This window comes from Botryllus schlosseri, chromosome 16, assembly GCF_051294905.1.
Source record: "Botryllus schlosseri isolate E-star chromosome 16, Bs_hap1, whole genome shotgun sequence".
Classification (NCBI taxonomy): Eukaryota; Metazoa; Chordata; class Ascidiacea; order Stolidobranchia; family Styelidae; genus Botryllus; species Botryllus schlosseri.
Genome location: NC_137251.1, coordinates 7,502,094 through 7,516,905, shown reverse-complemented (window position 1 = coordinate 7,516,905; position 14,812 = coordinate 7,502,094). Strand labels below are relative to the sequence as shown.

Here is a 14,812-nt window from a genome sequence, read left to right as displayed (position 1 = left end):
TTGTATAATTATGCTATAATTATGTAAATACTTTCGATAAAACAAACATATGAGCAGTATGAGCCTATGGACGATCTGCACCCGGCATAGTCGACGTATACGGTATGGAATGGTCGGAACCCTCGAAATAGTCGTGGGTTCAACAGTTATAGCATGTGGATAAATATCATTGGTTCATGAGGAATGGATGTTCTGATGATGATGACCAACGACCATAAAAATGCTGCATAATAATTAAGTCCTGGTTAAAGATATTTTTGAACCGTTTATGACAAGGGTCGGAAGCCTTTTACGTCAAAGGAGTCCTAAAGGAGTCACCGTATGTATATTTTCAATTATCAATGTGATCCACTGCGACGTCACAATTAAATACCCATTACGTCATGGTTAAAAAGCAATGTAAAGCATGATTTCAACAAGGGACATGTTTTAAAAAAGTTTGTTTTGAAATGATTTTTATTGTAAATGCAACCCTGTGTAAAACCATCCGTTGCCTTTCGTGGAGTATCCTTTTTATTAGCAGCCCTATACAGGTCCACTCATTCGCGATTCAGCTATCGTCACCGTGACTCGTGCTATTGTTTTGTGATTCATTAACTCAATGTGTGTCGGCTTTATACTAGACTAGTAAAGAGATTGGCATTCAGTATTCTGTGTTTAGAATAGGCCGATTGAGGGAAGTGTATGGTAGCTGCTCGTCGCTAGGTGAAAGAGAATCCTTCAAAGATTACAGTCAATCGCAAGAAAGGTCTAGAACAATTTCAAGATAAAAGTCAATTTCGTCACGAATGCATATCGGCTATCCTTCCACGTTTGGGGGCGCAGCCGTAGCCTACCTCACATTTGCTCTGTTATGTATAGGGGAGTGAGTTACGGCATTCTGAATTCGGGGCCAGTTCAAGATCCTCCAAATTCATGTCAGTGGGTAGTTTGGTTGCTCGATAAATGATTGGCCACCGCTGCACCCCCATGACTAATTAGTGTGATGCGTATATGCACGCTACTATTGTCATTATAGGAACGGACTTAGGAGCGGGTATATTGTATTGTGAAGCGTAGAAACCAGGCACGCGTATGTCTCATGTATAATGTACATATATGTGATATGACACATAGCATTTGTTAATTTATAATAAGGATGCGAATCTGGAACCTGCTTACCATTTCAATCACGATTATGTTAAATAAAGTATCTGGTACTAACACTATAATTCATGAGGACCACAGTACTGTACATGTGCATGGTCTCCCCTACAGACACCGGAACGTATGATGTTGTTTCATATACTACCAACATCGCAAATACTGTGCGACGGTTTTTAATAATTAATTTCCTTTTCACATGACCTCAATCAGAAGTTGGCTTACAAAGCCACTGAAACACGGATGCGTCAAGAGCGATTTTCCATTATTTTGCCGTAGTAAAAATATGGATATAGCTATACCAACATCTGACAGATCTCATCCCAATAGGCAGGGATGCGTCTTCGTACTGGGTAATCATCTCTCAGATAATTCCGATATGCATAGCGTGTATGCAAAAAAGACCGCTCAGCTATGGAAAGAGACAATTGGGTGTCAGCTATTCGATGACAAGATTCATCTAGATTTAAGCAGCAATCAACTTGGTGAATCATTTCGAAGGATTTCCACTATGGATACTTCAGAGATTGACTACCTGGTGGTCGTCATTATAGCAAAAGGATGTTCTTCACATCATGACAATAAAACAAGCCACAGCACAAACAACAACAGCACCAGCTACGACTTTCTACTGCGTCCCTTCAGAAAGCTCTATTTTTGGATGACCGAGAACACGACATATAAGCAATCAATACATTGCGCAGACGGATCGAAATATTTCGAAAAAGATATGTTCTCCTGTTTCTATAATGACAACTCAAATTGGAAAGGGAAGCCAAAATTTTTTATTTTGAATTATTGCAGATTTGCGGGTGAAGAATGTCAGCTGGAGTACGAGAATGACCCACCCCCAGCTTTGAAAGGATTCCAATTTTTTCCAAAACGAAGGCAACAAGTAAAAAAATCCATACGGATGCCAACCATTAGTGATATTGTTACAGTATATGGCTCATCGCCGCATTTGATCGATAAAATCAATGCTGTCATCGCTGATAACTGGCGTGACAAGACTGTCCTCGAGATGCTCACCATGGTGAATTATCGGGTGAAAACTGACATCAAAGAGACAAGCATCTTTGAATCAAGCCAAGGATCGAACTTTTGGTTGCATCAAAGTAACGCCTCAGCTCACAACGAGTCATTTTGTGATAGCCCTCAGAATGAAGTGACAGATGGTCATCCATCATCGATGAATGATGCACGCCTATTCCACAAATTTCTTCAAGAGGTCTCCGATGAGGATATGAAGGCTCTGCGAAGTGGCCCCTTGGTTGAGTTGCAGCGTGTATTGGAACGTAAAAGGGCAGATATGTGTAGTCAAACACGAATTCCATCGCCCCGGATAACCCAGTGCAGAAAAAGGGGATGCGTTTTGATAATCTGTAACGCCCTGAAAGAAGGAAACGAATCGCATAAGGACGAACGTGATATGATGGAAATGTTGTGGGTAAACGAATTCGGGTGTGAGTTATTCAAGCAGAAGGGCCATCTGGATAAAACTGACGTTGAGATGATGGAGCTCTTTACTGAGCTGTCTAACACTCCCAGCGACGACTTCGATTACGTAGTGGTTATAGTGAGCACTCACGGAGGTTTAGAGAAGCCAAAAGCGACTGGCACTCAAGCTCCGCGTCCATATTTCCTGGGATGTAACGGTAAACGCGTTTATGAGCGAGAGGTACTTGGCCTCTTTATGCAAAAGGACTCCATGTGGAATGGAAAAGAAAAACTTTTCATCTTAGATTATTGCCGTGGTGACTATACGGATAGAGGGGTAAAGCCTGCTGATCCTTTTATGGATAGTGAACCCGAATATCCAGAATCCGAAGAGGATATCCTGCCACCGTACACGTGTACTTCTACCAACGTGGACGATAGTATTGTCATGTACGCGACGCAAGAAAAATATGTAGCACTAGAAAAAACGTTAATTCCCGCTGTCGCGAAAGTGTTCCACGCCAGGTGGAAGTACGAATCCGTTTTGGAGATGCTGACCAGGGTGAACGAAAGGATAAAGCAACAAAACGATCATTTACAAGTTATGAGCGTTTTTAAATCAACCCTCACCGAGGATTTTCGCTTCACTTCATCGGCAAACAGAGGTAGCCAGAATAGCAACTGATGCAACGCGTCCTCAAGTAAAATCCTACTCTAGTGGGGATGGTGCTTTGTAAAGTATAGCCGCTTTTTCTGATGAAATCAGACAATTTGACGATTTTCTGGGCTTATTTGTTGTCGAATGCCTTCGTGCTAATGTACCGCGGCAAGAGATTAACACTATCTGTGCTGCTATATAGCATAGGCCTACGCCGCCCTCTTTCCGAGAGATATTTTATTAAATCATCGAAAGTCACAATTTGATCCGTGAAATATTAGTATCAACAATTCAGTAAACGTCATGATCACTGTACTGATCAATTTTGAGCCGACTACTCTGTTGTATTTCATACATGCGCTTCTTTCGTTGCTGGACATAACGATTCTAGTTTATGAGAATTGTCGTTACTGTTGGAATTGAGACCTCGCTTATCCGTATTATATATGATACTTCTTATTTGTGAACAACTGAGCATGTGTTCAAAAGCTACGCATGATCATAGAAACGCATTGCTGTGAAGAAGTGATCGAGTTTTAGTATGATCGGACGCAGAGCGTTAAGTCCTGATTGAGTAAACCAATTGAAAATAAATTTTGATCAAATTCAACTTGCATCAGTTACTTCGTGGCTACGAATGAGGTACTACGGTAGCCTACATATTTGAGCTCAAAGAATACGGTAAGTATAGGCGTACGGCACTGGCGACTAACGGACGACGTTCAATCAGGCATATTTGTGTGAGGCTCAGTTACCGTTACCAACCAGAGATGAGCATGATGGATTAGGATTTGTGAAAACTGGATTTGTGAAATTTTGGCGGATAAGGATTGGACTAAGATTTGAGGTTTTTTTCAGTGGATTGGGATTAGATTTACCGATTTTCGGGGAGATTGGTGTCCTGCAGCGAACGGCGACAAAGCTTTTACGTCCTACCGCAGTTACGTCATGTACTTTGGCACTCATTTAGCGTTTTATTCGTTTTTACAGAATTATACACATAAGCTTTCTGAGTAAAATTCTAAGTTTGAATCGGATTAGGATTAGGATTGGAATATACAAAAATTCTGGATTAGGATTTGAAGCTTTGGATTTGGATTGGATTAGGACATATAAATTTCAAGTCCGCTCCTCTCTGGTACCAACCCTTTGTCAGTCGCCGTTGTTAGGTCGTCCGTTTAGGGCCGATACTGTAGGCCTACGCCTACTTGCTGTGCTGTGACCAAACCGCCGCAGCATTTCAAGACACATTCCCTCAAAATATCGGCTCACAAACATATTAAATTAATTCTCTGCCTTGACTTCGTCGAGAAAGTACAATAGCAAAGATACGCGTGCCAGATTTCGCCCAGCCACAGATATAAATTTCGCGTTTGTTGTATCATCGCCAACGCCAAGCCAATACCTCGTTTGCAGTTTTCTCAAATAGGCTGAATCGTCACGTGACAGAGTTCCCTTCGTAATTTGGACCCATGCGTCACCCATTGCATTTCAATTCTGACGGAGAATCGAACACGGGATTCAAGTTCAAACCTATCACCGACCGATCGAGATATGCCCTCGAACTACCACTACGCTATCTCGTTGTGATTAGCACCAATTCGAAAAGCTTCTGATGAAATAATGTGAATATTTGTAGCCTATCATTCTCACATATCAACATGCAAAATTGCAAGGGGCATTTTCTAGTATATCGTAGAATGGCAATTTAAGCTGAACTACATTCGGTTATTATAGTGTAGCGCTGTTAAGTCCTGCAAACAAGATTCGTAAGCGTATGCATCTACTCTGCATCAATTAGGCTACCCGTTCGATCAGAAGCACAGCACAGTACTGGTAGCGTACACAGTAGGAGTCTCAGCTTTCCCGAAGTCACTCGCTGGCTACAGATTTTTCTGTGGCTGGCCACAAATATCTCATGGCCGGCCACGAAAAAGCGGTTTCTCATGACCAGCCCCTGCGAATTTCATGGCCTGTCAATTTAGGGGTATTCAAAAATAACTTTTTTTTTCAAAGTTCGGCCATTGTTAAATCGTCAGGATGCCTAAAAAAGACGTTGCTCGCCAAATTTGGCTCGATTCCAACCAGTAGAAGCCGCCGCCGATCAATTTGAAATCTCGGATATTTCTGGAAATAATAGTGTTTAGGGGTGGCAAATTTCGTCACTACGACATGACAAAAAAATCCTGTTCCATGTATGGCTATTGGAGAGTGACGCTTTGTCCATGTGTTTCTATCTTGACAAAGGTCTGTGATAGAATTTGGATAACGACATCGCCATTCGATGAAAATAAATATCACCCTGATTAGCTGGAAATTAGTCAACTTCATCGAGATATCCACATTAAAATGATGGTGCTATAATTCGTAAGTACAATATTTTCCTCATAGAAATTTAACACCACAAAAATAAAAAAACTAACAAAAGCAGGTAAAATACAGGTTAATTAACTTCTCAAGTGATAATCAATGCATGGAAGCATCTTTTGTCGCATCAACGGAGATTTCACAAAATCTAAACGTCACAAAGGCAAAAGGCTCCGAGTCACAAGTCAATCTCACTTTTATAGTTTTGATTCGAGTCATTTTCAATTCACCACCGAATCAAGTCCGAGTTCAAGTCAGCGAGCAAAGGGTCAAGTCCGAGTCATTGTGCTGACTGCTCAATTTCCAGTTAAAGTCTTGTTAAATCAACTTTTTATAACTCTGTTTGGTGATATCGAATGGTTCGCATTTATAATATACTAATTTTCCTGTTTCTGGTCACATTTTCAAGTACCAGTATCAATAGACGAAATGTTAATAGTGTGGTTACTTTACTATTATTCTAAATTACAATGCAACGTCGGTATTGGCCGTCTGAGTCATGTCATATGACTTAATTGGTTTAAAGCAATGTTTGCTGCTTTACGACAAAACAGCCATTGTGTCCTATAGGCCTAGTAGTGTAGACCATGGGTTCCCAAGTATTATTACACCCTTTGAATATTTTGAAAAATCAATGCCCCCCTCCCTATTTTCTCAAGCTTCACTTTTCCTGGTTTCATTAACTGTCAGTCAGTCATATTGAACATAAAACTCATTTTGACTTGCGCATTCCAATTTCATGCAGATAATTAAAGTCAAGCTTAAGATAACTTTCATCACACCAGTAGTTATATAGATCGCTCGTGATTCGCCATTGTGGCTTATGGGTGCGGCGGTGACTCGTATTGAAAACCCGGGGTGGTGACTCGTACTTTCAGACCCCCCTTGTGGTGGTGAGTCGTAATGGGTTCTTATGGACGCGGTCGTGATTCGTACTTTCGGGTATAGGCTGCGGCGGTGACTCGTATTGAAAACTCGTGTTCGTGATTCGTACTTTCGGGTATAGGCTGCGGCGGTGACTCGTATTGAAAACTCGTGTTCGTGATTCGTACTTTCGGGTATAGGCTGCGGCGGTGACTCGTATTGAAAACTCGTGGTCGTGATTCGTACTTTCAGGTATAGGCTGCGTTGGTGATTCGTACTTTTGGGTATAGGCGGCGGCGGCGGCATACTAACGTGAAACTCGTGGTGGCATGCTAATGTTTTTAGGTATGCGCGCGGCGACATGCTAACGACGATAATGTGTCTGTCATGTATTCTTACAGGGTCTCTGCTGATTCACCATGTGTTCTTATGGGTGCGGTCGTGAATCGTACTTTTAGGTATAGACATCTCTCGCATATCATACTTTCGGGTATAGGCATCACTAAACAGGAAATTCACTAATCCGCAGTGCATTGTGCGATTTTGAAAACCAGATGTTGGCGGTTGTATTTTGGATCTGTGTGACCCACTAAATACGTCCGTTTTGGAAATTCGGAGCGCGCACTATCGTATCGATTATTCCACTAATCCAGTCGGTGCTATTACGTTCAGCAGTATTCAGTATTCAGCAGCGACACGAAAAGCGAGCAACAAATAACCGCGCTCGTAAATTAACACTTCAAAAAGTGTAAAATAGATTGCAAATCCCGCGATTGCTAACAAGATAATGTCTCGAACATAACCATTTTTAGTGACTTGGTGTTAAAGACATACCGATCGCTCACAAGGTAATATTTCCGCAATAAGTTTGTCACAGAGCCGGCGCAGACGGTGATTCGTAAACCAACAATTTGACACTTTCTGGTGGTCGCTATATGTTTTGACACTTCGAACAGTGGCTGATTTTAGTTGCGCGATAAGAATTATGAGAATATTCAATCAATGTATCAATTTGCCAACTCGAAATGAAACTTACTACACAGCTCAAGTTGATTCGTATCTGAATGTGTTAATTCGGTACAATTCTAATTATTTCGAGAAATCTTTTCGTGATCTTTTGATTCGACCATAACCCGAATATTACTGACGCCGACTTTCAGCCACATTGAATTATTCGCACACCCGCGCCGCTGTTTTCACAACTATAACTCTACAAGAATCATGGAATCACAAGTATGTGCATTATACAGTTATTGTCTTTATCAACATGAAATCAAACTCTTAACAAAAACACGCATCTTATCACTTGCCAACTCTATCATGAAAATCCTCGAATCCGTATTATCAAAAATGTTATAGTACCGCATCGGAATCCATTCGCAGGATGTACTAGAGGTAAATCCAGATAATCCAAAATGAAATATTAGGACTTTGGCATAGTCTGAATTGAAATAGATTGACAAACATGACTACCAACTTTGATCCAGTCACATTTCAAGATCATACTTTAAAACAATCCTTGAAACTTACAACTCTATTCACGACTGAGTTTTCCGTTTATCAGTTTCAGTAAATACTATCGCGATATTTTAATGTGTTACTACACACAATAGAATCAATCAATGAAATAACACCTGTTGTAAATATTTCTAACTTGACAACCACTTGTGCATACCGCGATCGACTTGTGACGCGATGAGTTAAATCGGAATATTTCAATCTATTTGTCGAAACCTTGAACAAACTATCAGGTTATTTTTTGTTGCAATCGAGTGAACGGAAATAGTATTACGTCTCAACATTTCAACATCTTCCCATACACAAAAGAGTAAAATACAAAAAACCTTGTCAAGTCAATCCGTTTGTAACTTACCCAACCAAAACAAAAAGTATCCTTACGAAAAGTAGACAAGACTACACAAGTAATCACTACAACCAACAAACATATCAAGTTCGGTTTTAGGCATATACCACCAACTCGTCTTATTGGAATGTCAGCAACTCTTTACGGTCATAGTTACAACCACATAAACTAATTTACCCTGCCAACACGTCATGATCATTCCTGAAATCAACACAAACGCGACCACTGACTTGAGTTAACCACAAAACGACATCAAGTTTTTAATCCACTTGTAGCTGACAGATTATTCGAATACATCGATGGAGAATATTATTGAACTCGTCGGTATTGTTACTTCAACAAATTACACCGACTGCGAAAGTTAATATCGAATGGTAAGACTTGATCACATATTTGTTGAACACAGACATGACAAAGAACATGATCGGTATTTTATAAACTAGTCATATTACTTTTCCCATCTATCAATATCAGAATACAAGTCATCAAACTTTTGTTAAATGTAACATAGCACTTTTGGAATCGGATTCGTTATAGTCGTACAAATTGTATTAAACCCAACATCAAAACAAAAGGACTTTTTTAGTTCATTGAAATCAAATCATTCGTCTTCGACTTGTGCTTTTTTAGATTGCCCGCGACGATTCGTTTCGAGTGAGTTGTAACCAAAGTCAAGATATCTTTGTGTCCACAGATATGGAAGATGAATATAGCTAACACAATCACGAATCGACGTTTCAGAGTATTTCACGGATGTAATAAACTTGTTAGTGTCACCTATCTAAAAGTACGCACGCGTTCGATTTCCATACCGACTGTTGCGATGTTTAGGATTCACTTACAATAACCACGGGTGAGGATTTAACATCAACGTCGTTACTGGTGGTATTCACAACAGAGAATCGAAACATTACACAGTGTGAAAATATATCTTTGATATCAAAGCATTATCCCAAGTACACGATTAATAGTCAACTCCGTTCACACTTTCTATAGAACGTGCTAAATGTAAAATATCACGAGGTTGCACTCTAAGACTTTGATCATTACAAAAGTAAATTGGAATATGTTTGCTGGATGCATTCAATTCAGCTAGAAATGTCTAGTGCACAACAATCGTAATATCAAGGAAGTACTTGCTATCACTAAACGTGTTTTGTATCGTTGTTCATTTGTAGTGTTGATTGAAATTGTTTTTGAACACTCAAATAATAATTCCCGACATGAAACCAAGCCGCTGAAAGTCGTTACCATAACAAAGAAACAATTTGTACGATGTTTGGCAAATGTACCCTATAGTTAGGTGTACTAGAATTATTTGTGTAACACATACACCGACAATGCAATCGAAATTTTTTCCGTTGTCATTCGCTAAAGTAAATGTCATCACAATACTCTGTCACTAAAAGACGTTACTCGGACGTGCTTGAATTCTAGGCATAGTTCTGATTTACCCAACACAAGACCCAAGGACAACCCTAGTTTCAGTCGAACACAGATATCCAAAATATCGCGGACTTCGCTATTCCTAAAGCGCAAACACCCGACATGCACACACTAACACCGTGAACAGAAATCGATGATTTTGATTAATAAAAATATTTCTTGACTACATCGGAATGTCTATGTTGTAGAAAGTAAATACTTTTATGGAGTTGTGTGTTTAATGAAAGCGTTTGGTTACAAGTATGTGTTGGGGAAAGAAAATTTATTTTTCTGTATGTGACAGTTTGTGACGAAATGAAAATAGATTCGTGGTTTTAATTGAATTGTGACTGTGTTGTTTTAATGTACGTTTCAAAAGGTAGACTTGACACTGAACAACAATTCGACTCACAAAAAATATTTGTTGTATGATTTGTCGCTGGTGTGCAAAGGGTTAGGAATATTTTTGTATGATAATGTCTTCTAGCTGTTTTGTTGTGAGGGCAATCATGCGATGACTCAGCACTTTTCGTTGGCAAAGTAGATTCATCTATGTGAAAGATGTAAGGACCGTGACTAGAAAACATGTGTACTTTGTTGTTGGAGTAGCTGATTTACTGCTATGGCATTGACATAACCCTCTGGAAATGAGTATGCTTTTCTTTCACGAAAGTTTACGTGGCTCCGTTGTAATAAATTTGTGTTAACTAAACTCGGATGGATACCACAATTGTGCTGGACTTACACATGGTATTCGCATACTGTACACATACAAACTTTTGTGTAAACAACTCTGATGTTTCTGTTAGTACTAGTTCTGTGTTGAACTATTTGATTATTAAGATACATGAACACCCATTCAGACAATAAAGTTCTTGTGATATCGAGACAGTTTGAAAGCGTCACCAATCATTGCGTATGTTCGTAGCATGAGAATATCGAATATTTTCGTGTGTCATGAATAAACAAATGTACTTCGATTATCACGACAAAGGGAATTGAGATCAACGCAGTATTTCGGAAGTGAATGTGTATCGTTTGGTATGTTCGGCAATCACTAAATGACAAAAATATCTCTCGGTTAGGTAAACGATACAGTTACAAGTCGGATGTGATCTCGATTTACAGATGACAGCTTGATGATGTAAAGCTCAACCACTCCAGTGTGTTTATTGCAAAGTATTTGACACAAACAAAATATTGAATGAAGACTTCGGTTTCATTACCAAGCTAGTGAAAATTGTTTTCTATTGGATGGATATGATTTACCTTTAGAAAAACGATATAGACCGATTAAGCGACGCTGTTTCATATCCGTCGAGTGAGTAAAATTTCTTTGGAGTTCGGTTTAGTGGGTTAATTGTTAGGGATTCAATCACATACAAGTAACGTCTTTTAGTGACAGAGTATTGTGATGACATTTACTTTAGCGAACGACAACGGAAAAATTTTCGATTGCATTGTCGGTGTATGTGTTACTTTTGTAATGATCAAAGTATGTGAAATGGTGCGAACGGATTAGGTATTAATCAAGCGGCGGTATGTCAATTTACCTAGTGTGATATCTTGACACCGCGTCATGTGCGAAAGTGTTTCAATTCTCACCGCAGATTACGATGATAAAGTATTGTACCGGTTATTGTTCAACAAGGGAAATTGTTGTTTCATCTTTAGTCTTGGTTACTGGAGACAATTACATTTGTAAAATATTTCCTGATATCCACAATACACTGCGTGGTTTTTACGAACACGGCTTAATCTTCCCAATCAAAACATTTCAGACATGTTAATCTAGTTTCACAAATCGATATGTTAATAACAATGTTTCTGAAAAGTCTGTTGGTATCGTAATAACCTTCAACACAACCCTGGTCTAATAATGTCATAATTTAATAATCAAGTCATGATCGACTATTACAAAATCTCATATGTCAAAATCAATGTGTCAATTCATATGTTTACATCACGATAATTTTCAATATAACGACTGCGTTCGATTGTAAGAAATGAATTCTCAACTACGTTGGTCAGACATTCAAATATCATATACTCAAAACATATGTTAATCTCAAGTTGCGCGCACCGAGTAGTAATTACCTTAGGTTACAGAATAGTAACGACTTTTACAGTTGAATAAAAAATACGAGTTGGCGAGCTATGAATACAACCGAACTTGCTATGGATTTTGGATTGTAGTGATTACTCGCGTAGTCTTGTCTACTTTTCGTAAGGATACTGTTGAGTTGGTTGGGTAAGTTACAAACGGATTGACTTGACAAGGTTTTTGTATTTTGCTCTTTTGTGTATGGCAAGATGTTAAAATGTTGAGACGTAATACTATTCCCGTTCACTCAATTGCAACAAAAAATAACCTGATAGCTTGTTCAAGGTTTCGACAAATAGATTGAAATATTCCGATTTAACTCATCGCGTCACAAGTCGATCGCGGTATGCATAAGTGGTTGTCAAGATAGAAATATTTACAACAATGGGTGATATTTCATTGATTGATTCTATTGTGTGTAGTAACACATTAAAATATCGCGATAGTATTTACTGAAACTCTATCTGGAAAACTACTGGAAAACTCAGTCGTGAATAGAGTTGTAAGTTTCAAGGATTGTTTCAAAGTGTAATCTTGAAATGTGACTGGATCAAAGTTGGTAGTCATGTTTGTCAAACCTATTTATATTCACACTATGTCAAGTCCAAATATTTCATTCTGGATTATTTGGATTTACCTTTAGTACATCTCGCGAATGGATTCCGATACCGTACTATAACATTCTTAATAATACGGGTTCGAGGATTTTCATGATAGAGTTGACAAGTGATAAGATGCGTGTTTTTGTTAAGGGTTTGATTTCAAGTTGATAAAGACAATAACTGTGTAATGCACGTACTTGTGATTCTTGATTCTTGTAGAGTTATAGTTGGTATTGATTCTATAGGTGTGAAAACAGCGGCGCGGAATGTGCGAATAATTCAATGTGGCTGAAAGTCGGTGTCAGTAATATTCAGGTTACGGTCGAATCAAAAGATCACGAAAAGATTTCTCAAAATAATTAGAATTGTACCGAATTAACACATTCAGATACGAATCAACTTGAGCTGTGTAGCAAGTTTCATTTCGAGTTGACAAATTGACATATTGCTTGAATATTTTCATGATTCTTATCATACAACTAAAGTGAGCCACTATTCCGGAGGTGTGAAACATATAGCGATCGCGGGCAAGTGACAAATTGTTGGTTTTCGAATCACCGACTGCGACGGTTCTGTGACAAACTAATTACCGAAATATTACCTTGTGAGCGATCGGAATGTCTGTAACACCAAGTCGCTAAAGATGGTTATGTTCGAGACATTATCTTGTTAGCGATCGCGGGATTTGTAATCTATTTTACACTTTTTGAAGTGTTAATTTACGAGTGTGGTTATTTGTTGGTTGCTTTTTGTGTCACTGCTGAATACTGAATACTCCTGAATGTGATAGTGCTGACTGGATTAGTGTAATAATCGATGCGATAGTGCGCGCTGCGTAATCCTCACATCAGGTCGCGTTTCCGAAAACGGGTGTATTTAGTGGGTCACAAATATCAAAACGCGGTTGCGAACATCTGTTTTTCAAAATCGCACAATGCACTGCGGTTTAGTGAATTTCCTGTTTAGTGATACTCGTGACTATTTACTTGATACATATTCAACACCGTGTGAGAGATGCCTATATCCGAAAGTACGATTCACGACCGCACCCATAAGAAACAATGGCACATCACCAGAGATCCGTAAGAATACATGACAGACACATTATCGTCGTTAGCATGTCACCGCACGTGTACCTAAAAACATTAGCATGCCACCTCCCGGTTTTCACGTTAGCACGCCGCCGCCACCTATACCCGAAAGTACGAATCATCGCCGCATCCATAAGACGCAATAGCCGCATGCCGCCCAGCCATAAGAGCCGCTTGCGACCCCCGCCATAAGAAATAAGAACCGTCGCCATAAGAAATAAGTGTCGTCGCCATAAGAAATAAGTGCCGCTCGCCACCCCGGGTTTCGTGTTAGCATCAATAACCGCTCGCCACCCCCGCCATAAGACGCAATAGCCGCATGCGACCGCACCCATAAGAACACATGGCGAGTCACCACAGATCCCGTAAGAATACATGACAGGCGAATCACCGCCACCGCCTATACCTGAAATTACGACTTGACACCGGTTGAGCGATTCATATACCGAAAAGGGTTACCGGTCGAGAGATGGCTATACTAGCACCGGTTGAGCGATCCCTATACCGAAAAGGGTCACCGGTCGAGAGATGGCTATACTCGAAAGTACGAATCACCGCCACGCCCATAAGAACACATGGCGAATCACCAAAGATCCCGTAAGAATACATGACAGGCACATCATCGCCGCGGCCTATATCCACAACGTTAGTTCACTACGACACAAGAATCCGTGGGCACATCATCGCCACAGCATATATCTGAAAGTGTACCATCATCACCACATAGGCACATCATCACCACATGGGGGTCTGAAAGGGTACCATCATCACCACGAGTTTTCACGGCACGTCATCACCGCAGCCTATACCCGAAAGGGTACCATCATCACCGCATCCATAAGAACACATGGCACCTCACCACCGAGAGGGGGGTCTAAAGGGTCACCGGTTCAAGACGAGTTTCCTGGCACCTCACCGCCGCACCCATAAGAACCCCACGCTAGTTCGCGACCGATCTATACTACTACTATTGGATGGAAGTCTAATAATTGAACGGAACTGATATCAATATTCAGTAAATCTGTAAGTAAAATAATGAAGGGAACTCAGGAACGAGAGACTTTTACATATACTACTATGTCTTTTCATTATATCAATTTGGGGTGCGGTGGAGTAGACTTGGATATCATAATTAATTTCATGATCCCATCGTAAAGCCAATCATGGCCCACAGGTCGGGAGTCCGGAGCCGCTGGCGCGGTCACACTCAACCACTCTCTGGTCACATCATTCTCTCCATATGATCAAACGCAATTT

General features: G+C 39.9%; 1 protein-coding gene across 1 annotated transcript; it reads left to right on the top strand.

The window, feature by feature from the left end:
• The first annotated feature begins 1,429 nt into the window (after positions 1-1,429).
• On the top strand, positions 1,430-3,265 carry LOC145458708 (uncharacterized). The gene has a single exon (XM_080337165.1). The coding sequence runs from the start codon at positions 1,430-1,432 to the stop codon at positions 3,263-3,265; it is 1,836 nt and encodes a 611-aa protein (XP_080193291.1).
• The last annotated feature ends 11,547 nt before the right edge of the window (positions 3,266-14,812 follow it).